We start from the raw sequence: 25,757 nt of genomic DNA, 5'->3' as shown, positions 1-25,757 counted from the left end.
GGTTGTTTGCCCACTTCAAGGTTTTCATAAAAGCCAGTCCTGTCTAGATAAAGCAGAGACTGCTTTTTATATGCAGTGATGACTACAAGCACTGGTTTAGGACACAAAGTCTTTCTTTTGTCTCAAAGTGGTATTCCATTAGGAAATCCAAGAGGGCCCTTTGGCCAAAGCAGAGCTTCTGTAGCTTTTACAGCTGACAGTGCCAGCTCTTGTCCTTGCAGTGGAGCATACAGAGCTACTCTTTCTCCTCTCTCTCCATCCTTTGTTTCCAGACATGCTGCTGGCAGCACAGCTACACACCTACTCTCAGAACTGACAATCATTTTCCAATGTTCATACAGAATGCTATTACAGGACCCATCATATTTGTATAGTGTCTTTCTCCTATTAACATTATAGTGACTTATACTATTTTGAAAGCAATATCCTTCTGCCATTTAGCCAGACTTTTCCATTTATTATGACTAGAAGAGCAAATAATCAAAACTTTTATGATCCTCAGACCAAAGGTTCTTAATCAATACATGAAATACCTCCTGCAACAGATTATAACTACATTTTGAAATCAATACTTAGAAATTTACTTTATTTTATATATATTTTTAGGCTAGGATTGGTTTTATTTTTGCTTTATTAAAATATGTGCAAAAGCTAATATTTACTATTGTAAAAAACATTATTTCAGAAGACGAGGAGGATTAAACCACTTCTGTTACTAAACTCCTGGAATAGTCACAATGCATTAGTACTTTCAATAACAACCAATCTTGATTTAAAGATTGTGTACTTAAGAACCTGTGTTCTAATTTTCGAAAATGGAAAGAATTACTTCAGTGCAAAAGGTTCAGTGTAACTGAAGAACAAATTGGGAACCCAAACCTCCTCTCATCTGCCTAATTTTAAAACAACCCTCCACCCTAGCATACTTATAATCAAAATTGCCATCAACATATGCTACAGTAAACACATCTTCACCAGAATGAAAAATAGAAAATGAGCCCTTTCACAACTGGCATAAATATCTCACATAACAGAGCCATCAAATGCATGGATCCTGTGCACAAACACTGGTATGAAATTATGTAGGGCAAAGTGAAGAGACCTTCCTGTACCAGCAGAACTCACATATGAAACAGTAAAAGACAAGACATCCACTTAATGGAAGAGCAGTTTTCTCAAAACATTGCTTACATTTCTGATCATTCAACCTCTTTCTCAACAGAGACATACAAAATAATTTGAAAAGATAAGCTTTGGGACAAAAACTTATAGCTTTTCCAGATACTAAAAATCACGGATCTAACAATGACACATTATTATCACACTCACATCTTCTCTCTAGATAACTTATCCATGTTCCACAGGAGATAATTAGCTGTCTCTTTTCATCCCACAGAGCTTGAATACCTCCAGCCTTGCTAGCAGCTTCTACTGTCCCACAGGTAAAAAAAAAAAAACAAAACCAAAAAACTTTCCATTGTTTCTCAAACTGTATATTAAATTAGCATAAAAAATTAAACTCAGCAACTATTTTCACCATGTAGTGTTTTATTTCAGTTTTGAAGAGATGGTTTTGTATCCAGGAACTGGCTTATTTTTCCAACATCTCTTGCTTGTAAAACTCAGATGCACACTCACACACACACATACGCATCTATCCGAACATATATAATAAAGACTTATTAATATATATTTACACATTGTAATATATGTTTACATGCATATTTATGTATTTTAATATATATATGTGTGTAAAACTTGTTAATATATCTTCATCAAAACCTTGTCGTATAAAACAATTAAAATGCTTTCAAAGCTTACATTATCACATCTCAGAAACACATACTGGCTTAAATGGGCAAGAAATTAGAAATTAGAAATTAAAACCATAAATAATAATCTCTTTTTTTTGGGCTTGCATGGCCAGGTTTTGGTAGTAGGGGGACTACAGCAGTGGCTTCTATGAGAGGCCACTGGAAGCTTCCTCCATGTCCAGCAGAGCCAATGCCAGCTAGCTCCAGGATGGACCCACTGCTGGCCAAGGCTTGTACAGTCAGGAATGATGGTAATGCCTCTGTGATAATACATTTAAGAAGGCAAAAAATAAAGTTATTGTGCTTTTGTAATTGTGGCCAGAGAAGAGCAGCGTGAGAATATGTGAGTTGAACAACAAGGCAAATACTAAAGTCAGCAGAGGAGGGAGATGAGGTGTTCCAGGCAGGAATTCCTCCACAGACCATGGTGAAGCAGCTGTGCATGTGCTGCAGCCCATGGAAGTCCCCAGGGATGCAGAGATCTGCCTGCAGCCCGTGGAAAAGACCCATGCCAGAGCAAGAGGATGCTCGACGGGAGGATATGACCCCATGGGAAGCCTGCACTGGTGCAGGCTCCTGTCAGGGACCTACAGAGGTGGAGAGAGGAGCGCGCACTAGAGCAGGTTTTCTGGTAGGATTTGTGATCTTATGGGCAATCCATGCTGGAGCAAACTCCTTGAAGAACTGCACCCATGAAAATATACCCACTCTGGAGCAGTTCATGAAGAACTGTAGCCTGTGGGAATGACTCACACTGCAGAATTTAGTGGAGAACTGCCTCCCATGGGATGGATTCTTGCTGGACCAGGGGAAGAACTCCTCTCTTTGAACACTAGCAAAAACAACTTGTGATGAACTGACAAGAACTCCCATTCCCTATCTCCCTATGCTGCTGGGAGAGGAAAGTATAGCCCAAGAAGGGAGGAGGGGTGTGGGGAAGAAGATGTTTTCAAGATTTGTGTTATTTTTTTATTATCCTGCTCTGATTTTCACTGGCAATAAATTAAATGAATTTCCTCAAGCTGAGTCTGTTTTGTCTGTGACAGTAATTGATGAGTGACAACTTTTCTTGTCTTTATATCAACCCATGAGCCTTTTGTTACATTTACTCTCCTCTGTCCAGTTGAGGAGGAGAGTGATAGGAGTCAGTGGTAGGAGTCTTTGCTGCCTACCTGGCCTCCAGCCAGGGTCAAACACAGCTCACTTTTGATGCCTTCTGAAGGCTGACCTAGAGCAGAGCCTAGATGGAATTAAAGAATGCAGTAGGGATTTATTAGAAGGACTCAATGAATACAATTTGGGCAGTACAAGAGCCCAGCCAGGGCTACACTCAAGATGAACCCAAAATGGTCTCAAAATGGACCACTAGCCAAGAGGTCTCTCACTTTTATAAGTTTTGGTCGATTAGTATATTGGAGTTAATTGTCCAGTTATAGCTTTAGGTTATGAAGTCCTATTCTTCTTGTTTTTCTCTCTTCAGTCCACCATTTTTTATGCTCTTGGGGCTGAAATCTGGATAATTTGTCCTTGGTCCCCAGCTAGAGAAGGAATTGTTTTGTCTACCTACTCTGTGAGCTTACTACCCCCCAATATGAAGCTCAGAAATACACACTAAAGCAGTGCAGAATCTGAGAAATAGAAAAGCTAAAACCTGAGGCATCACTTATGCATCCCCCTTACTCTGGGGGAGGGCACCACACCCTTTGAATATTCTTAATACAGATTTGCCTTACCTATTTTAAGCATCAAGAGACAGAGATGCCCCAGAGTTTTTCCAAGTATTTAGCTGTCATATAAAGAGTTTTCTTGTCCCGGATTCCCAGTGTTATGGAGCATGCTGATTATTTTTGTTCAATTTGTCATCATTTGGGAAACAGAACCATCATCGCTCATGCTAATCTTTCCTACATTAGGAGATAAACTTTTTTTATAAATAATAAATAATATTGACATATATACCTCTCAACCTTCCTACTGAGTACTAAGGAGTGTTCTTTTGTCCTTCTAATATCTGCTGCTGATTATTGTTTGTCTCCTCTGGATGCCATCCAATTCATCTGTTTCTTTCTTTAAGCCTAATACCCAAGATCAGGCAAAATGCTTTATGATATCCCAGTCAATGAAAAATAAGCTTAGTAGCAACTCCCATGTGTTGCAAATGACATTCCTGTCTGCATGTCCCAGGGCTATTTGCTCATTTTTTATGCTGAAGAATCACATCATTAATTAATTTCAATTTGTGGTTATTCTAACACCCAGATATATTTATACACTACTGATGCCTTCACATTGATTTCCTATTTTTAACGCAAACATTTGATTCCTCATTTCTAAATTTTAGGAATAAGCATTTATCTTTATTGATCTTCACCTTACTGACTGAAAAACATTCTTCCAGTTTATCACTCATTTTGATCTGAGACTAAGTGCTTAGTACTCTTAGCATCTCCATGTTATCAAAACAATAAAATTGCTTTCTGTTGCAAAGGATCTTTTCACTATTCTCTAGTTGTATCTAATTATACTTGTGGATCAAATGGAATATGCAGTTCTCTAGGTTTCATAAACTTTGTGATTACTGTTTAGTTCATGGAACATACCATTTTAAAATAAGGTGCATATATTCAATCTCTTATCAAAAGTGTTCATACAGTACTGGAAAAAGGACTGATATTAAGAACTTTAAAACCAAAGATAATTCAGTATAAAAAGAAACAAAAAATTGTAAAGAGGAAGAAATAAAACAAACTCAGAAAGCACAGGTTATGACAAAGAAAAGAAACTGCTATGACTTTCTACATGAAAATACACTGCTAAACAAAAACTGACACATAATCCCTAATAAAGACAAAAATCCACAGGGAAAAAACACCAAGAGGAAACAAAGAGCACCTGTATACAGGAAAGTCTACAAATCTTTTGCCAAATCCACAATTAGAGGTCAATACAACCTCCAAAGTAGATTCCGGGAAAACTTTGTACTGCCTTCAGATTTTAAAATAAATACTTAAAAATACATAGACATGAACTCAGTGCATAATTTCTGGAAGAAATATTTATTAAGCTAGATAAGGCTTTTCATATTAAGGAAAAACACATTTTAAAGAGAAAAAAATGTAAATGATAATTTTTCACAGTCTTGAGTTTTTTTCATAATGGTACAGCTTCAGGCAGAGGAAGGCTAGAAGAGGAGCTAGGGACAGGAGGAGATAATTCATGAAATTCATTCACAGCTGTCAGCCACATCATATCCATGAAAGGGAATGTTGATCCAGGAAGGTCAGCAGGAAAAAGGAAGGTGTAACAACTGGAGAAAGAAATTTAACTGAATAAAACGATATGCTAAAAGATTTTTGAACTTCATAAAGTAAGGATGAAGAACATGTAAGTAGAACAAATAAAAAAAGAATGCATATAAATACCCCAAAATGTTGTCTTGACAATGAGTGCAGTATACTGCAAGAAACATTCCTACACTCTAAATCTTATGCAACACTTACAGTAAATGATAGTATTTTTGGTTCAAATCTCCCAAAACTCCATTCAAATATGATTAATTTATTTTTAATAAATCTCTACAAGGTAACTATAGTTTGTACCACTTTACAAATGGATTGACAGACAGTGTAGCTTGTCCAGTCTCACACAACTATGACAGGATGAAACTATTTCAAATCCCAAATCTCTTCATCTTCTACATCTTCTTCATCCTTCCTCTACACTTTTTCAAGTATTTTCTGAAGACTGGCACTACCACCAAGGCCTACAGCAGAGGATTCATTTTTCATGGTGTATAGGTATATAAACAGAGTCATACAATCCACTTCATTTCTTACTGAAAAATGTACTTATAGTTGGGCAATTGAAGCTTGGCAGTATTGAAAATAGATGCAAATACATTCTGCCAGCTTTACTATGCATAAGCCAAATGGAAACCAAACATCCCAGTTCATATTCATGGCAAAACATAAGTGAACTCAACCAACAGTAGAAATAATTGCTTAGAACAGTTCATAGACACTGATCTTTGGCAGACACCTTCAAACCCTTTCTCTCATAGCAAACCTGTTTACTTGCTAAATCGAAGAGGAAGATTCAAAGGTTTTGACGTTAAGCATTTCAAAATGACTATAAATGATGCATTCTGTAACCACTGAGCGAAACAGTTCTGGGATTGACAATTCAAGCATTTCACAAGTTAGAAGTAAAAAAATTTGTTCCAACATGGGGAGCCAAAGAGCAGTTAATATATAGAAATATATGAATACAGGAAAAATCTCAGTATGAATAAGCAGTAAGCAAACTAACAGACAGTTTTCTAGGAAACTCAGGTCTTGCATTTGATGGATCATTGATTCTTAATATTTCTACATAATTCAGCATGTACTAATAAATGAACAGCAAAGCCTCATCTATTACTATTAGAATTGGATAGTGGCATAATAGGCTGACACATGTTTCCACCTACACAAGCACATGGATTTTTCCACCACGCACTGAGCAGGGTGCAGTGATCAGCTGCTGCTTGGAAAGGAGCTGATACTGCAGTGCAGTGCAGCAACTGAAAGCTGCCACTGTCATGTTTTGAAGGTGTTACTTCTGAGAGTAAGGATGGATAGAAATATGCTGCAGCTCTCTCAAACCCACTCTGGGATTCTGATAAATTTTCCTACCTACCTCTCTTGAATAGAAAAATAAATAAATAATAATGAAAAAATGTGTGCAGATTTTAAGAGGCAAAATATCATTTCTCTCTGTCTGCTGAGAGAATAACAGTCTACTTTCAGAAGCATGTTTCTTCACATTAATTTACCCTTCAAAACTGAGACTGAGGAAAGCACTGCTGCTGCCCAGTGTAGAACTAAAGCTAACTAACAAGTGATTCCCAATTTTAAGAGTCTCTCAGATTTTTTTCAGTATTATTCCCATTTTGAAACAAAACTTCAAGCCAAGGCTTCCTCTTTACAAGCAAATTGTAGGAGCTACATAAGCACTGGAAAACTGGGGAAAAAAGCACGGTTCAAAAACTTGAAAACTCTGGCTTGAAAATCAATTTTAAATCATCAATTAGCATATAAAGGACAGAGTTTTTACACACCAGTTTCTTCTTTGCACAAGGCAACAATCAATTATATCTTTTAGGACAGTATATCCTGCTCTACTCGTCTCTTGAGATTCAAAAATGCAAGTCACACCAAGAAGCTTAAGGATTAATAAGAATAATTCTTTCTGATCTAGGACAACTATTTCAGTGGCCTATACTTAAGGAAAATATAAATACTATTTCAAGAACTCCTCAAAAAGTCATACACTGACCCTTAGTCCCTGAAAGACTGACCCCAACTCATGACATTTTATCTTTATAGAAGATAAAATTATTCTAAGAAAAGGATTAACCCACCTCACAACTTTTTTTTTATCTCTGCTCATCTTGTCTATCACAATGTTTGTACAAGGTTGAAAAATCAAATCTTAATGCACTCTAATATTCACATATGTGGCTTCTCCACAAGACTTCACCAACCCACTGTTCACCATTAAGTTCTGAGAAATGCCACTCATCTCCTATTGCTGACTTGACCCTTTGCCATCCTGTATTAGGACTGTTAATTAGAGCTACCTCTATCTAGCTTTGAAGCTCATGTGGCATGAAGAGACAGGCAGGCTGTGCTCTGCTGCATCTGAAGCTACTGCTCTTATTTAGTGCTCTTTCCAGTTCCACACACCTCAAAACAGCATGAGAACTTCTGCTTGTCAGTGCTATTGCAAATTCCCTACACGCACACACACACATCAAATACGGATTCAGTAACAACAGCCTGCACCTCACCATCCCCAGGTACTCATTGCCTTCATCGTTTCAGCAGCACTGAATTGCTATCCACCCTCTTTCATCCTGTACCTGTATCACTGACCTCAGTTCCTCCCTTGCTCATACCTAAATCCATGTCCTGTCAGCAACCCACGCATTGATGCTCCCACTTGCCATCAACCTTTTACAAGGATTTCAGTATTCCTTGCAGTTCCCATCCTCTATTTCATGTTTCTTAGGCTGCAAAGAGTGCATGTAGGTAGTGCATATACTCAGGTGCAGCAGGAAAATAAGCTGATGTCATAAATGAAAACTACTCAGCTATTTCCAGTGTAAAGATGTCGTATTTTGAGGGAATGGTAAGACAGACCATGACACCTGGAACAAATAATCCAAAATGTCTTGGAAATATAAACCTGACTCTCTGAAGCATTGGGACAGATGTTTTGCTTGAAGACGTAGATTCATCCTCACTGAAATCAATGTGGCTGACACTGTACAAAACCACTTTTAAAATAAAGAGTACCCAGTAACAACAACTCCTGTCAGTCCTAGTAAAGGCCCACAAACTGTGCCCTGAGCTAAAAGCTGCCAGAAGGTAGCAGCCTGGGCAAGGAAACAGATTAAAATAAACTCAAAGAGGTCCCAGAACTGAAGGGGTTGGGATTGTCATTATGAACATCACGGTTCACTCAGCAAAAACCTCATGACAGTGATTGTACAGCTGTACTGACTATGGGCTAGGAGAAGCCATAAACCATCAACTGGAAACCTGAAAGGAGCCTTGAAGGCTGTGCACAGGACAAGAGAAAAGACACTAGGGTGGCTTTTTTCAAGAACCATCTTTATAAAGACCTTAAGGCTGTTGTTAATGAGCACTTTTTTGATCCTCACCTCTTCAAGCTCATTAGAAGACTAAAATAAAACAAGAAAAGTTCTAGCTTCTTCAAGGGCATGACACTCATAAAATTTAACTTTGGAATTCCTGCAACACTGAAAGGCTGATATGACAAATATCAATTGCTTGATACTCCATACTTTAGTCATATAAGTATGCCAGGGATGAAAGGACTAAATTGAGTAGCATTCCACACCTTCTCACATAGCTTAAATGGCCAGGAAAGGTGGTAGGCAAGACCACCTCTGTAACTGGGTCCATGGTAACTACTGAGTCCAAATGAGGACATTTACTTGTTTTAAGCCATCAGGTTGAATCTAGACTTTATCCATATATATGCCTGGCATGTATACTGTAAAACACAGCTTGTAAGACAGCTTGTAAATGACAGGCAAAATGCTACTGAGTCTGCTGACTCTGGGTTGCAGAACTTCAGAACACTGCAAGGATATAAGACATCTGATGGACTTGAATTCATCCTTCAGCAAGATACAGGTGGAAGCAAGTTTCAGTGTATAAGCTCTACTAGGAAAATAATAGGAAATGAAGACAATACTGGTGCTTTTGTATTGCCATACTGCACACTGAAAATTCCATTGAAAATCAGGAGTCTCCTCTCCCATACAAACTCCAGGGAAGAAAAAGCAATTTTACCTTCTACAGTGCAAATGATTTCTGTGTTCAGTTAACAACATTTTTGTCTTCCTTGAAATGCTGAATGTATTCTTTTGATTGCAAAGCTCTGTCTTCAACATTGATTCAGAATATATAGAAAATCACTTATGAAGCCAGACTAGGTAAAGTGTACCTTTACGTAAACCTTAAAAATAAAGCAGCTTCATAGGACCATTTCATGAACACAAAAAAACTACCAAAGTTCACAGTTTTTCACAGATGGGATTGTGGCTTGAACTCTTCATTGATATTGAAATGAATGTTAACCAACAGAAATTACTTCCCCGTTGTGAGTGGGGCTTTTCTGGCAGTTATAGACTATTGTTGAAGGCCACAATCACTGCCAGGGACAGCAGCTTTACTGTGCCAGTGCTGTGCTCAATTTCATCATTTTTTACTTCATTGTGTTGCTTGTTTTCACACTTCTAAAGGTGTCTTTCTATGCCAGTTACTTTCGTAATAAAAGCCTGACTGTGATCAAAATGTTGAGGCAATTTCTTCATGAATTGCTCACAGTGGGCATAGCTTGACATCTGATGCATTCTAGAGGTTGCATCAGAACAAATAGAATACATTTTGGGACTTAGCTTCCCATTCAATTTCCTCTACGTGATAGAAGAAGATGAGTGCAGGAAATGTGGCCAAAAAAAAAGATTCAGGAAAAGAGGTACCTCTTTTCCAAGAAACACTGATTTTAGTCAGAAAGATAAGTACTCTTATTCTAAAGAAAGTCACAAAACAAATTTCAAAAGTTTTAAGTGAAGAAGCTCAAAATCACCTTGTCCTTTTTGCTTAAAATATCTGAAGGTTTTTAGATATTGAGAGAAAGCAAGTATAATTTAAAACAATGCTGCTATTAACACTACAGAACTCAACATATTTTCCATCATACAAAGACTCATATCCTCAGAAATGCTAATCCACAGTTCACAGTGATTACAGAAGAGAAAACATTACCCAGCAGGTTATTATATGAAAGCATTGTCCAAAAATACCTGGGGAGTATTTTCTAATAAAGCAAATACATATTTTAGTCCATGTTCACAACCAATATAAAAGACAGACACCAGAATGTGTGCCAAATACTACGCAAACCCCTACGAGCTCTGTGATTTATCACATTAAAAACAACATATGCTTTATACAGTAACAAGTAACTGACTTTACCTTACATTTGTAACATTTTTATTACACTTTGGTCCAATAATCCATCTGTGATCCTTCTAATGCCTTGACAACTAGAGTATTGTATCACAATGCTTTAGAAATTTGCCTTTTAAAATTAACTTATAATTTAGGAAGATTACTCAAACTCTCATTTAGGAAAAAAAATCCACGAAACTAAAATGAACGGGGAGAAGCTATTGAGTTTTCTGGCTAGAACTAGAAACAAAACAAAAATAAAACAAACAAAAACAAAAAAAAAAGCCAAAACAAAACAAAAAACCCAACCAAACAATTAAAAACCCCAAACAAAAAGAACACCCAAAATACTATAAATTATGTTTAAAAACTAAATTTTTATTTTATTTTGATTCAGGATGTTCAATATGCGCATGCATATATGTATACATAATATACTTGCACACATGAATAGGTAAGAGATTAGATAAAAAACTGAGCTCCATTATACTTTAAAAACAGAAATAACTTTTTCTTAGAATACTAACTGTAAATTTACCCCTACACTTTCTTCCTTATGTTACCCAGTTGTGTTTCCATAGTTACTCAATTTTAAAAATCACTGAGTCTTACCAGAACATGAATAATGATAATATTCCTTTACCAATACATTTTATGAAAAGATCAATCAGGCGAGATTTCTAAGATGTACAAAGTAATTTCTCCTTCTTTTTTTTGTTTTAATTATTATTTAAATTCTACATTAGGCACACATCTAAACAAAGCAAACAAATGGAAGAGAATCTCACAGAAATATTGTAATTAAAATTGATTTTGAGCTTTAATTACAAATTTAAATAATAACTTTCTTGATTTCCATTTAATGATGTGTATATTTATTAAAGATATTTTTGTTGGTTTCTAGCATTGACACTCAAAAGGGAAAAAAAAAAGTGAGGGAAAAGTGGTTAATGTTTGATAAAAGTATGGCTTTGTAGGCTACAGAAAGTAGCCCAAGCATCTACTCTTGATTGAAAGTTGATGTTATAGACAAGTTATCATAATAATGCTTTTCCTAAATAGATCACAACAAAAGATTTGTTCAAGTCCTTAGCTGAAATCAGTGTGTTGTAGCATGTACACAGAAATCTGTCTGCAAATCTGGGTTGTCATAATACAGACACATAGAGAGAACCCTTTTTTTTCTGAGCCACCATTTTCAAAGTATAATTAATTTTAAAAATTCTTTCCATGTTGAAGGGTAGTAGGGATAAAGAAAGAGAAAGAGAGAGTACAGAATCACTGCTTTAAGTAGATAAAAGACCAGGGGTAAGAGCATCCTCCTTTTTTTTGTTCCTCCCCCAAAGGTATCACCTATATCAGTGCATTTATTTATCCATTATTTTGAAGGCACTAAAACTGCCTTTTAAATGCAGTGCTGTAGTGTAAGTCATCTACATTTTCCCTTTAAAGAGACAGGCTTATTTACAACTTCAGTGACTGCCACAATTTTTGAAATGAATAGTTCAGCAACTGTAACAGCCAGTTCCCCCATGACTCTGGGATGCATCTCACTGGGTTCTATGGACTTACACACGTTCAAGGTGGATTCAAATGTGATCTTCCTCTACAACGGTTGGGACTTCATCCCCTCAGTAGCTGCCCTGAAATTCAGGGTCTGGAGAGATGCGTAAAAAGAGATTACCACAAAAAACTGAAACACACACAAAACCTACTAGAAATGCTCTTAATTCCATCCTCTCTCTACAGAATAGCACTACATATTACTCTGCTAAAAAAAAAAAAAAAATCAGAATTGGTATCTCTTCAGCTACATAGGATTTAGATATTTAATTCTGAAAAAAGATTACCAAGAATGTACACAAAATCTCAGCTCCAAGCATCCTAAATAGCCTGATAAATAAAGGTTCAGCATGCTAACTCAATTGCAGTAAACTTTTATCACCTCCTTATCACCAGATTCAACTTTCAGTGCTTACTCACCCTTATTCTAGTCCCAAAACTTTTGATACATTTGCATAAAAATGCAACATACTCATACAGGCTCAAAAATCCCACTGCATGAAACATGTTAAAATTTTATCAAACTGAATTAGATAGGGTCAAGCTTATGTCCTTCTATGTAGGACAAAAATCAGTTCTTAGAGAAATCAGAAATATCTTACTGGATGAAAAGTAAATTGATGCATCAAGGACTGAGAAGGTTTTCTTGGTTGGTTGGGTTAGGCTTGTTTTTTTTTCTTACTTCTGTCTTGTTTGCACTTCAAAACAAAACCACAACAAACAAAAAAAATACAAAACAAAAATCCCAACAAAAAAACTCAAAACCAAAACAACCAAAAACACCAACAAAACAACACAAACAAACAAACAAACAAATAAAGAACCAATTCAAACCCATAAAATCATTATTTCTTTTCAGTGATGTCAGGGCTGGAAACTATTTGGTAATCAGGGTGCTCAGTGACCAGCAAACTGTTACATGACTGTGAGAGGCAAGAGAGCAGTTTCCAAGGCAGCACTACTCTTTAGAGGGCCTTCAGGATGACTTCTTTCAACACTATCAGCTGACAAAATGTAGAATGAAATAAAGTCTGCTATACTCTGGGAGGTTCATATGTAGCACAAGGCTCCCATCACTGTGGTGGTGTAACTAAGGGCCACTGTCACCTCCAGTGGCACAGGAACTGATACTCATGGTATGCAATGCCACTGTCTGGCCCCTTGATGGGACAAATGCCTAGAACATGCATCAGGAACCAAGGAAAGAGGAGAAGGAAAGATGCCAGATCACTTACCACTGCTACTGGAAAAAACCAGTCCTGGCTCACTGAACAGGCTGTCGGTACCCAGGTCTTGGGGGCTGCCTGGGGGTCTGTGACAGGAGGCTGGGATTGCTCTGGGCTGGACATGGCCAGTTCCATGACTACATGCCACCCACCACAGGGCAGAGCTGAGTCCCTTGCCCACAAAAGCAGCACCTCTGGGAATTTGTATTTAAGAAAGAGCAAAACCACCAGAAGCGAAGTGGGACAAGGAAAAAAGTGTGAGAAACAGCGCTGCAGACACCAGGGTCAGTGAAGAAGGAGAGGGAAGAGGTGCTTCAGGCACCAGAGCGGAGATTCCCATGCAGTGCCTGGAAAGGGCCCCAGCAAAGCAGGCTGCCACTCAGGAGCCCAGGGAGAAGACCACAGTGGAGCAGATATCCACACTGCAGCCCATGGAGGAGCCCCATGCCACAGCAGGTGGATATCCCTTAAGAAACTGTGACCCACAGAGAGCCCATGTTGGAACAGGTTTATCCTGAAAGACCAAACTATGTGGAGGATCCATGCTGGAGCAAGGGAAAAATGTGAGGATGGAACTTGAATTTTAGCATTCAGCTTCTAATTAAAGAAAAAAGTTTTTATCTTTCCTTTAAAAACAACTCTGTTGGTTGTGACTTCAAAACTTTTAGGAAAAATACACCAGACAATGGAAAACCTACAAAAAGAAAAATGTGCAATCTCCAAGTAACTTATTGGACCAGCTGTCCTAAGTTGGCTTTTTACCAAGTAAAGAATTGAAGACTCTCATAAAATGAACTTGGTTCAAGGAGCTCGTAACACAGGAAAGAAAGAAAGCAAGAGCCATCAGCAAGTTCAACATAACGGGAAGAGAAAAATAATTTTGCTTCCACACTTATGATTGACTAGACAAAGGAAAATACATTAATACTATCTAATGGAAAATGTAAAAAGGTCAGCTAAAATTCCACCAGGGTACAAAAAGGAGTAAATTCGAAGAAACCAGTAGCTTACCACAAACTTCAAGAGGTCCCTCTAGGAAAACCACATCAAGTAATTCATGTTTAAAGAAAAAAAAAAAAAAAAAAAAAAGAAGGAAAGAAAAAAAGAAATAATTCAGTTCTATATAATAAATACTCTTATGGGAAAGATAAGGCTAAAATCAAGAGACTGGCCCTCAGGGCTTTTTTCAAAGTAGTCTTGATATTTTAGAAGTTATGAGGGCCATGATGTGCTCATGACAGATTCATTTTTCTATTAAGTCATTCTTTGGTTTACTTTGCTTAAAATAATTTCTATTTTAAATCACTTAAAGGGAGCTAATGAAACATTTTTTTTTCTAAGGAGGGTTTTTTTAAGGGCAGTTATTTTTTACAGCATAGTTACTGAAATAGCAAGCCAGAATGACTATTAAACCAAGTAAGTTTATAAATTCTGAAGAAAAATACTGTGGTTTCTGCACAGACTCATATTTAAATATCAGTGACACTATGACTTTCAAGATCCCATTAAAGGTCTATCCTTCAAAATGCTCTGCAAGCATCACTCTTTCACATCTGGACATGTGTTCTGGTCCTCTTCCCAGAAGCCTAAGATACTTCCAAGTACCAATGGAAATGCTTTGATAATTCCATTATGTCCAGAACATGAGTTATCAATGACAAGACCACACTATAAAACAGCGGGCAAGCAAAATTTCATCCTTTTCCAAAGCATATTGTTTATTCTAAAGTCAAAACTAGGGGTGGGGGGCATGGGGTTGGGGGAGGGAGAGGAGCATATATGAATTAGATGGAAAGAATACTCACACATTTAAAATAGATCTCAGTATAGTTCAATAATGAGGAGAAAATGACATATGACAAAACATGACAAAGCACTGATTTTACTATTCTTGATTTCAGAATAGAGAAGCATTTTAAAGGTTATTTGAGCCCAAGTATTATACGGCGTGATCTAAAAGAGATGAAACAGTATCACAGCAAGGACATTTAGTACAATTCCAGTCCTTGGTGCTTATCCTCCTCGGTCTATAACTCAGCTGGAGGCAAGTAGAAATAAACTATGCTTTGTAGAGATCTATAAACTATGCTTTGCAAATCAAAAATCCCTCATTTTTAAAGGGTTTTCCCCAGTGTTATTATTCTTCTGAATTATTGAAACTGCAATAAAACTCATTTTGTCATTTAATTGATTTCTATATTTTTTTGCATTATATATTCAGCTCAAATACTAAGGCTTGTCTAGCCATTTTCTTTTTATGTTAGTTTTTATCACATATTAGCCCTTTTTAATAGGTGAAATTTTAAATAAACTAAAATATATTCACTGATAACTGATATTGACTAATCCTTTGATACACAGAAACTCCTTATTGACATCTGACTTGGGGTGATGGGTGTCCCTTTACAGCTTCACCAACCACGGTGATTATTCCAAACAGCTCTTGAACTGCTCTCCAACCAAACAGATGTAGGTGTGACTACAGACTGAAAGTTTCTGTATCCTCTCAGCTATTTGCTGTGTGTATTAACAAGGCACATCAGGCTGCTCATCCTGTTAAACTGAAACTTTGTTAGTAGAAACTATGTGTAAGAAAGCCAAGAACAGCCCTGTTTTCAGTCATGATTAAAGTTATTGATACTTTACCCTGAGACCATATTATTCAAATATTAATTTTTCTATGTAGAGAAATCCCGATATTTCATGGTAAATATGACAGGCACATATATGACCCATGTAAAATCAAAGCATGTCTGTAACAGTCTATTTTAAACATCTGAGCTTGTGCTTTGTTTACTGAAACATGCATGCTTTCAAATTGAACTGCTACCAGAAGATTGCAACTCCTAACTCAAGGAAACAAGATTGCTGACAAAGTAGGTTTGAAATGTAAGAATTTGCTTAGTTTACCCAAAATGAGAAGCATTAGTATATACAAATATAAAATCTTATTATTTTCACTTCCTTCAACATCTGCTTGGGCCCCAAGACTATGTGAAATATATCTCTAATAGTAGCGGGTTTTCTCATTAACAGGCAATTTCTTCTCACTGACTTTGAGACAGAGCAAAGTTCTAAGTAAAATATTCTAATTATTAGAATTATGCAAAGATATCTTACATTTATGAAAATTAAATCATTTAGCAACTTGTATATGGTTAATGAAGCATAATAAATATTAAACTAATGACATTGTAAGTCCACAGAAGATAATATGCCAAAGCAATTCACAGCCATCATCTGCTGTAAAGACAAGTCTAAATTTTCACAAGCATAGTCAACTCCCTAAGCTGATATGAGGGATTTATTATTATTATTGTTATAGCTAGTGGATGTTTTTCACAAATTTTTAATTTTGTTACACAGCAACATTTAGACATCCTATGAAGAGTTAGAGATATAAAAGGAAAACTGTAAGATTAATAAAATTTATTATAAAATTTCATGATAAAATCAGATCAAAAGATCTGTTTACAGAAGATGAACAAAATGAAAATGTTTGCAGAAAGCATATTAGTACACTTTTAATTTTCCTTTCAGTCTTTTGGTGATGCTAAGGCATTTTCAACTGAAATTAATAGCATGTTTTATCAAGGTTGGATATTGTTTTATACACATCAGGAAACTGTCTACCTACAAATGAAGTATTTCAGTGTGAACTCAAAACCTAGAAATTTTCTTTCATCTTTTCTCCCTATCTCAAAGCCAGTAAGAATCAAGTCTTGGACTATCCAGGAGACGCAGTGATGTTCCACCACTTAAGGGAGCAGATCCCTTGTCTTTGCTGTCTACTCAAGGACACAGAAATTCTGCATCGAGTAGGAAACAAAACACCCACCCCAAATGAAGACACCGTGTTCCTATCAGTGCAGAAACCGGATCTTTATTTCTTGTGAGCAAGCAGAAGTCATATCCTCCAAGAATCGACGCCCTTCCTAGAAGCAAGAGGACAGTGTGCAGCTCTGGCAGCATCACAGCAGCCCTGGCTGCCTCCCAAGGGCCCAGCCCCAGCCCCAGCCCCAGCCCCAGCCTGGAAGGGACAGCTCTGCAGTGGCTGAAGAGCAGAGTCAGAGCCAGAGCCCAGCAGAAACAGCCTCCAGGCGTGCTTGGAGTAATCAGATCAGGCAACTCCTTGTCACTGAAATGTTAGTGTTCATGGGGCAAAATTCGTGACAGTCTCACAATTTTAATAAAGTTGGCACATGCTTAAAGTCCTGATCTGGGAAATGTCACTTGACTTCCGACTAAGGTTATGAGACCGATAATGTAGCTCATGTTATATACTAATGTTCTTACATGTGCTCTGCAACCAATTAGTCACATAATAATAGAAAAATCAAGGAAGCTTCTCTTTTGCCATAGATCATCACACAGCAAGAAAAACTGATATTTAAGATATATCCTTACATCAAAAAGTTTTCAGAATGAATAAAGCTTAAAAAACAAAATGCAGAAAACTTTTCAGTAAGAAGATGATAAAAGAAAAACTCAGAAATATGTCCTATTTTTATATAGGTATAAAAATATAGGTAAACAGATATAACATTTTATAAATTACTGTAAATATATATTTATTAATTCTATAGCTTATAATTATATGATTGATTGATGGTTATATAATTTATCATAATTATAATTTTTGGCATTATATATATGTGATTTTTCAATGACTGTGTATCTGTTCCAAAAAAAGAAGCATCCCCTTTCTGGAATTCTGACATCTTATTAAAAGATTGTGTTACATAGGTGTTTTATTTTTTTTAAGAGTTATAAAATAACTCTTCCCAAATATTATGTTGATTAGACAGGAAGGTATCTTGACAAGAATTATTGTGCCAAACCTGCCTTTGAATCACCCAGTGGCAGACCTAGCATCATTCCTTTGGTAATTACATCCTCCAATCTAGAAAGGAACCTTACCAAAACATCCAGTTATTAGAATAAGAGGATGCATGCCAAATTAGTTTTGCCCAGGTCCTAAAAGACGCATAAATAGATGCACATATACACATGTATTCACACAGACTATATTATGTGTACTCCCTTCTAACACACAGAATCAGTTTGGACACCTCTCAATACTACAGAGAACTTTGTTTTAGATTACACTCTGTTTTCCAAATCAGTCAGAAAAGCAGAAATTAATGAAATTCCTACATGTTCACTGAAATTTGTATACAAACTCTAGAATCCCTCTGATCAGGGACCTTGGTCCAACAAATGTTTTCTACCACTGCATTTGAGTGCCAAGACTGTGCTTTATAAACACTGCACTGATGTCTGTGACTCAGAAGGAACCACTGTGTCCAAGGGACAAATGCTGCAGTCAGAACCTAAACAATCTACTGAATTCAAGGTTGATTTTGACCAAAGTAATTGTGTCCTTGTATGTTTATTTCCTTCTCTTGTCTTGGGGAGGGGAATAAAATGGCTGAGACTGTAGATTTAAGTAGACCCTGGAGAAACTATTTCCTTGATAGTAAAGCTTCTTTCATGCATGGTAATCTTTGGCTTTTAGGAACAGATTGTGAATCTACACAGACTGACAGATTTTCTACAGCATCAAAAGTCTGTTGGATGCAGCAGATCTATGATGGGATGCAGCCAGGAAGTATTTTCTGTCCCAGGCTTAGAGAATACAGGGCCCAAACAAGGAAATGCTTTTACTTGTCACAATCAGGAACAACATGCAGTCATAACACAACTAGGGAGGCAGCCAGAGTATGCTGTGCTCCAGCTACTTCCCTGGCATCTTCTTTACAGGAGGAGTAGTAGAGAATGAGGACTAGCACTGACCAACTATAACATACTGCCATTAGAGAAATTACAATAGGGAGCTGCACTGCATGGCTCATCTTCCCCAAATGGAAGATGTGCAGTGGGAATTTTCATTCTCACTGCTAATCCTGGGATGAACTGACTGAAACAGCTTCCCTAAATGTCTTGCATGATACACTCCAGTGTTCTTTAGCAGTACAGATATGAGCACTTCAGAATGGAAAAAAAAAAAAAGAGTTGTCTCATGTAGATTTGCAGTGGCAACCTCCTGAGCTAAAAAATATGAATTCCATTCTCTGGCATCAAACATACAAAGTCAGGCTGGCTCTGCCAGAAAGTAAGAAAGGAAGTCAAATAGCCAAAAACCTGCCCTGCTTCAAAATCATATGAACCTGAAAATGACTTTTTTGGTTCCTCTGGTCACTGGACAACATCCAGAATAAAATAGCTGTTTAAATTAATGCAACAACACTTGAAAGCCAAAGACTTCTTTTTTTCTTGATCAAAACTCCTGCTACGCTCTGCCCCTTCCATGAGGATACTTATTCTTTTAGTAATGTTGCCAACAGTTACAAGATGTTCCATTCTTGGCTCTACAGCAAATCTATTCACTTATTAATCAAAAGGAACAGTCTCCTTAGCACTCTGCTTTTCAGATCTACTGATTCTTGAACCAAAAAGATAAGGAGGGGAAAAAACTTCCAAGGAATCTGGCAGAAGCCAGAAAGTAAGGGGTCACAAAAAGGCTCAATAGGTTGCAGTAATACTCTGAAAGTTTCCTGTTTGATGCGTGTGGATATGGTTTCCTCAGACTGAATTCCCTTTGATCTCTAAAAAAAAAAAAAAAAAAAAAAAAAAAAGGGAAAAAGGACTCAGAAGAATATTACTCCTTCTGATGCAGAAATGTCAGGAGGAGTAGGAGAGGGAAGAGGAATAAAATTGACTCATCTTCAGACTCAGATTCAACAAACTCTAGATATATTATCCATATCAAGAACACTCTAATAAATACATGAACAATAGATTATGCTACACGGATGATGAACAAGGAATCAGAAGTAGGCTAGATGCAAGCATCAGCCTATGGTACTAAGGGAGGTCATTTTGATGTGTTTAGAGATGCTACAGGTAATACAGCTTTCTATCTCCTGTAGTCAGATCAGATGGTAGGATTACAGTACATTTTCAAGACAAGAAAGGCAAAAAGGGAATCTATTAAAAATTATTATTTACCTTCCTAAAGAAAGGAGGGAAAGAAGTTATGGGAGGAATGCAGAAAGTTTACTTGTCAGGAAAAAAAAAAACAAACAGGCAAAAAACCCAAACCCTATTCTGCCCACCAACTGCTTAGACTGAGATAAAATATCAACCTAAAAAAAGTGCAAGTAAATTTTAATGCCTACTGGCATACCACACCACAAAAGGACTCTTTCCTGTAATAGTGCTGTAGAGAGAATCAGGATAATGATCCCATTTAATTAATTAAAAAAACTTTGAAGGTCCTAGTGATCCCTAATGACCAAATATTTGCTCAAAATCAGGGCACAGCCTATTTGCAAACTGTGTGATGCCCAGAAGCTTCATATTCACTCAGAGTGCACTGGTGTGACAAACACAGACACAAAGAGCTGTGAAAACCCATGGAGTTCTCTGACCAGAGACACCTTGAAAGAATAATTTGCCTCTCTGAACCCAGGAGGTATTTGCCCATAAAGTGGCTGTAAAAGCAGCTACACCAGGAAGAAGCATTATTCCTTATGTGTCTGATTCCAAATCCATTACAGCTGCCCTTATAAAAATAGGAAAACAGCAAGAAGAAAAAAAAATAAAAGTGACTACTGTACACATATTGAAAAAGAAACAGAAAAAGAAAAAAATCACTTAATGAATAACACAGAAGCTTCTCATAACAGCAGAAAAAAATGAGTTGGACTTGTTTGTTTCAAATGTGTTTGAAATGTATCTGTATTGCATCTCACATACAAATATCTTTTTTTTTTCTTTTAATCTTCACATTGTCTCCTAAAACTAAGCATGCTTTTCACTTAATTCAAATAAAGTAGTTTAATTGCTTCTGCTGACACTAATTTATAGCCTGTAGATTCCTGCTAATTAAGAATCCTAATCACTGTTTCAATCTTCTCCATCATACCTCTATCACCTGGTGTGATTCATACCTGCTGATTCCCTTAGGTATTAAAGCCATACATCAGAAAGACATTTCCTAGGATAAAAGTAAACTTTTTAAGTATTTAAGAATTAAATCAATGAGACTTATATGCAAAAAATTTATCCTTACAAGTTTTAAACAAAACATCACGAGTCCTGTACTCTACATAAAGTCAGTGCTCTGAAGAAGTTTGAAATTCAACTTTAAAAGACTTTGACTTTCAAAACAAGATGTTTTCAACTGTTTTTCATTGATTTGCTAGTTCTTCATTAAAAATGAAAGGTAAAGAATGGCAAAAATCATGACTATCAAGAACACCAATACCAAAACCCAAGAACACCAATTTTTAATCATAAAATTTAAACAAAGGAAAAAATTAGCATTTTTTTAGCAACAAAACGAATTTCAGAACAAAGTATTTTTGTTTTGCTATTAATTCATTCTGTTTATTAGCTCTTAAAAATTTCCACACTCACAAAGTCCTGTTCAGGAGAATGCAGGGATTTTTCAAATATTGCTATGATAAAATTTAGACCTGCAGTAGTTTAATGAGTATTCATTTAAACTTTGAATGGGCTCTACTGCACTTCTAGAATAGAATCTACTGTACTTAATCCTTTAGTTAAGTTTCCAGTTTTTCACAAGCATAAGCACTATGAAGAAAAACAAATCAGCAATAATAAAATTACAGTATAATCAATACAGATTTTAAAATAAAAATACAGGATATCCTAAAAGTGGACAACGCCACATTCTTTTGCTGAAATCTGTACATTGTTATTCTCAGGGTTGTTTACAGTGGGCAGGTTGCACAAGAAAGCATTTTTAATTCTTCTATACTTTTTTTTTTTACTTTAAATAAATTATAATATGCAGTCCTTCCTAGCCACAAGGAGTTTGAAACAAATGGAAAAATGGCTTAAAACAGATGGGACAGGTTTAATGTACTTAGATGAAATTGCTATTCTTACCAAACAAAAGATTAGAAACTCCATCAGCACAAAGCATGCTGGAATAGGTCAAAATTAACAGAAAATCCTTTTTTTACATTTGCCAATCTTGAGTTGATAAAAATAAAATTTTTAAAAGGCTAGATATTTCTTTAAAACCCAGCAATGAAAATCTAAACTGAAAACCTTTAACTGTTAATAAAGACAGTAAATCTAAATTGGACAGATGGAAATCAGGCTTACTTTGATTAATTACAGCTAAAAGATATACTGTCAATTTTCAGTTATTTTATGACTTCTTAAAGGACAATACTTTTAAGAACCAAATATAATAACCTAGATCTTCACATGTGTTAAAATAGGACTTCCACAACACTCACTCTGAAAACACACTGAAGTAAGAGATGCCCCCATTTGAATAAATGCAAAAAAAGCTATTACACTTGGTAGAACTTTACTTTTCTCATTTACTAAATTTACATAATTCTACACTACCACATGTGGGTGGAGTAGGAGTTCAAAACAAATGAGTCAATATTTTTCTTCAGGAAAAATACCATTAGCAGAGCATTCATGAGCAATCATATAATCACAGGCAAGTGTCCCAGACCCATAATATATTACGACAAACACGCTTCAGAGAAATATCTCAGACAGAGAAAAAGCTCAGTATGGAAAAGCCATGATGTTATTCCAAGAACAATGAACTTGAGCTTGACAATTTTCCTGCACACAGTTATAACAGTCCCCCCTCAGCTGTAAAATGAGTCTATTAGCATTCCTATTCTGAACATTTTTACATCTTTTGCCTCTTCATATTTGAAGCTTCTCAGAGGAAGTACTTTGTCTTACGCTTTTAGCTAAGATCTACCTCAATGGGTTTTGTTATATTCTATTAAAGAACAGAAAAGATACACTAAAACCACAAATTCCCATTGTAATACATTGGAAGAGTTCATATTCCAGAACTAAACAAGTTAAATGACCAAAGCTCCTATTTATTTTTTTACCATAGATTATTTTTTTCTTTAAAAATTTACAGAAATACAATTCACTATAAAATTTCTAGCTCATGTTTTGCATGATAAATTTGGAGAACATCTTTCTGTCAAAATTATTGAGAACACTTTGTAGTAAATTGCCCTGCCGTCTTTCAGAAAACATGTGCAACTGCAGCCAGAATGATCACTGAGCCAAGTTCAACTCAGGGTCAGCAGTGACTGCACTGGTTTCAGTGAAGATACTTTATAACCACCTTTTAAATAACAAAGTTTTTGTGCCAAACAAGAAACACTCTAAAATGGTGAAAGTCTGGATGTGAGCAGTCAAGTAAGGGCTTATTCCTGCAATGGAAACAGCAGGTCCTTGTCAAATGTCACTTCTCCTTGTCATCCTTTACTTATCCCTTATCCTTGTGAACCTCTGCAGCCCTGCAGCCCAGAAAACACGATATTGTTCCTGCTAGGAACAAGCCACACTGGCTTTGGAACCAGCTTTGCATGGCCTTGGGACTGACACCTGCCAGACTTGCTCTGACTGGGCTTGTCTTGGTCTGCCTGGAGCTTAGCTTTCACTTTTCTTGGTGAAAAACAAATTTTCTAAGGTTCAGGTAGCTACAGCCTGATTTGTATTTGAATAAGTTTGTGGAATATTCATAACTTTTACAGTCAGGAGTCACAAGTAATTTTCTGAAGGCAGAAATACTAGGCCAGTGTAATGGTGTAATGTAGAGGAACAGAGGCATGATATGGTAACAGAGATCTCAATAGTGATCTCAGTGGAATGTACTGAGGTGAAAACATGAGACAATAAGAAAGTGGATACTTTAATGACCCCAGGACAACAAAAAAAACCCAAAAAACAAAAAACCCAGTACCCTCCAGTGTACACTCTGATAGATTTGACTGTAACATGAATTTGCAGACCAAAGAATAAAATATTAGGAAGAGATCAGATTACTACGAAACAAATTACATGTAAACTTTGTTCTGTACTTTCATATTGCTTGAAGGAAAGATGTTGAATCAGTTGCTTGATTTTCAGGGACACCCTCAGAACTCAAAGACAAATCACCCAAGCCAAAACTCAGTCTACATAGAGCATTTTGATTAGAAATGCTTTGCTTTACTAATTTAGACTCATATTTTTAGACCTGCTTGCTGTCTTTTTGATTAAGATGCTGCTAAGATTTAAACAGAGCAGCAGTAAATTCTTGGGTCCATGTTAAAGTATGTTTCCTTTTGCCCAGCATAATATTTTGATTCTAAGAGGTCATCATTTAGTTTTGGTACAACAGAAAAAAAAATCTCAGATGAAATAATTAACACTTAAAATAACTACTCTGCCTCCACAGGGTCTGCTTTTGATCAGCCTTCTCTCTTATCTGGCTGAAAACCCAGAGCCTCTCTCTGGCTGGGAGGGTTCACCCTCTGTCTTATGCCAATCTGAGGTTTTGGCATCGCAAACCCCAAAATTCACTTCCTGCCTTTGCGGGTGCAAACCCTGACACAGGAAAAGCACCCTGGCTCCTCCACAAAGAGCAAGTGCTTTGAGCTATCATCAGTCCAAGCTCCCATAGTAGGAAATAGTAACTAAAAACCTTGCTGGGTTAAGATACTGCCTACACAGAAAAAAAAAAAAAAAGGAAACCCTAAGTTAGAATGACACCAGCAGCAGTAACAAACTTCTACAAGACCACACATAAGCAGTACAAAGTGTAACAAAATTAGTTTGGGAAAGCTTTTAGTGAATCTATGCTCTCAGCAAAGTATTAACTTACAGTAAGCACAGAAACACTTTTCATTTAGCCTTCATGGGGTAATGTTCTGTATTTGACAGTGAGAGGGATGGAATGGCCAAGAATTCTCATATTTCTGGTGAAAGTACACAGACTTTACATCCATAATAAAGTACTAGATATAGTCCTGTCCCTAAACACCAGGATCTAGCATGCAGAATCTACTGTGACACATTGACCACATCTGTACAGAGCTACCACATGTAACTAATTTTAATTTAGAGTGTAGAAATGAAAAGTGACAGAAAAATCTGTGAATGTTTAGCCTGTATATGCTAAGAATATGAGTACACATAAATAATTGAAATCTAGCCTTGCTGTTAGACACCTGTTTCTTGAAGCATATTAAAAATTAAAGGAATACTATGGACGACAGAAGGAAATTACATGTTTGCACAGGAGCAGTATGACAGTAACAGGAAAGCAAATGAGTGTTTAATTCCTGTGAGCTGCACTTAGTTCAGCCAAAAGTTGTTTTCAGTAATTTAGTGGAATATACTAATTCTCCTCTGGGCTGCTTTTTCATAACTTTAAATATTGACCCTCTGGATTAGCTAATTGGCTACTTACCTCTCATCTAAGTAGTTATGAAATTTTCAATCACAGTAAGTTTCTTTTCATGCTGTGGAAGATATGTATTGTATTTGTTTTAACAAAGCAATATTACCATTCAGTATGTGTAAACCCTGGAATATAATTATAAATGTTTATATTACCTGAAACAACTAATCAACAGGAAAATGCACAATGATGCAAACACTGTATGTGTCCCACTTACCCACAGATATGAATTCTCCAAACTCTCATCAGAACTAATCCCCAGACAACCTCTGTGTTTATGCAGTGATACATTGCATAGGAACACTGAAGGACCAAAGCTGATTTCAGTCTCTCCAAAAGACTGCTTGAATCACTAGTCTGAGATCTTGTG

At 36.5% G+C, this 25,757-nt stretch overlaps 1 protein-coding gene across 21 annotated transcripts in view; it reads right to left on the bottom strand.

The window, feature by feature from the left end:
* The window catches only part of TAFA5 (TAFA chemokine like family member 5), a 673,456-nt gene that overhangs the window by 502,025 nt on the left and 145,674 nt on the right, over positions 1-25,757 (bottom strand). For 17 of the 21 annotated variants that reach the window (XM_072920433.1, XM_072920377.1, XM_072920426.1 and 14 more), the window contains exon 2: positions 14,143-14,163. The exons of the other annotated variants lie outside the window; for them this stretch is intronic. In XM_072920433.1, the coding sequence (XP_072776534.1) occupies positions 14,143-14,163 (21 nt within the window). The remainder of the gene's footprint in view (positions 1-14,142; positions 14,164-25,757) is intronic. 21 annotated transcript variants of the gene reach the window in all.

The sequence above is a fragment of the Taeniopygia guttata genome, chromosome 1A (assembly GCF_048771995.1).
Source record: "Taeniopygia guttata chromosome 1A, bTaeGut7.mat, whole genome shotgun sequence".
Classification (NCBI taxonomy): Eukaryota; Metazoa; Chordata; class Aves; order Passeriformes; family Estrildidae; genus Taeniopygia; species Taeniopygia guttata.
This window is presented reverse-complemented; position numbering and strand designations above follow the sequence as displayed.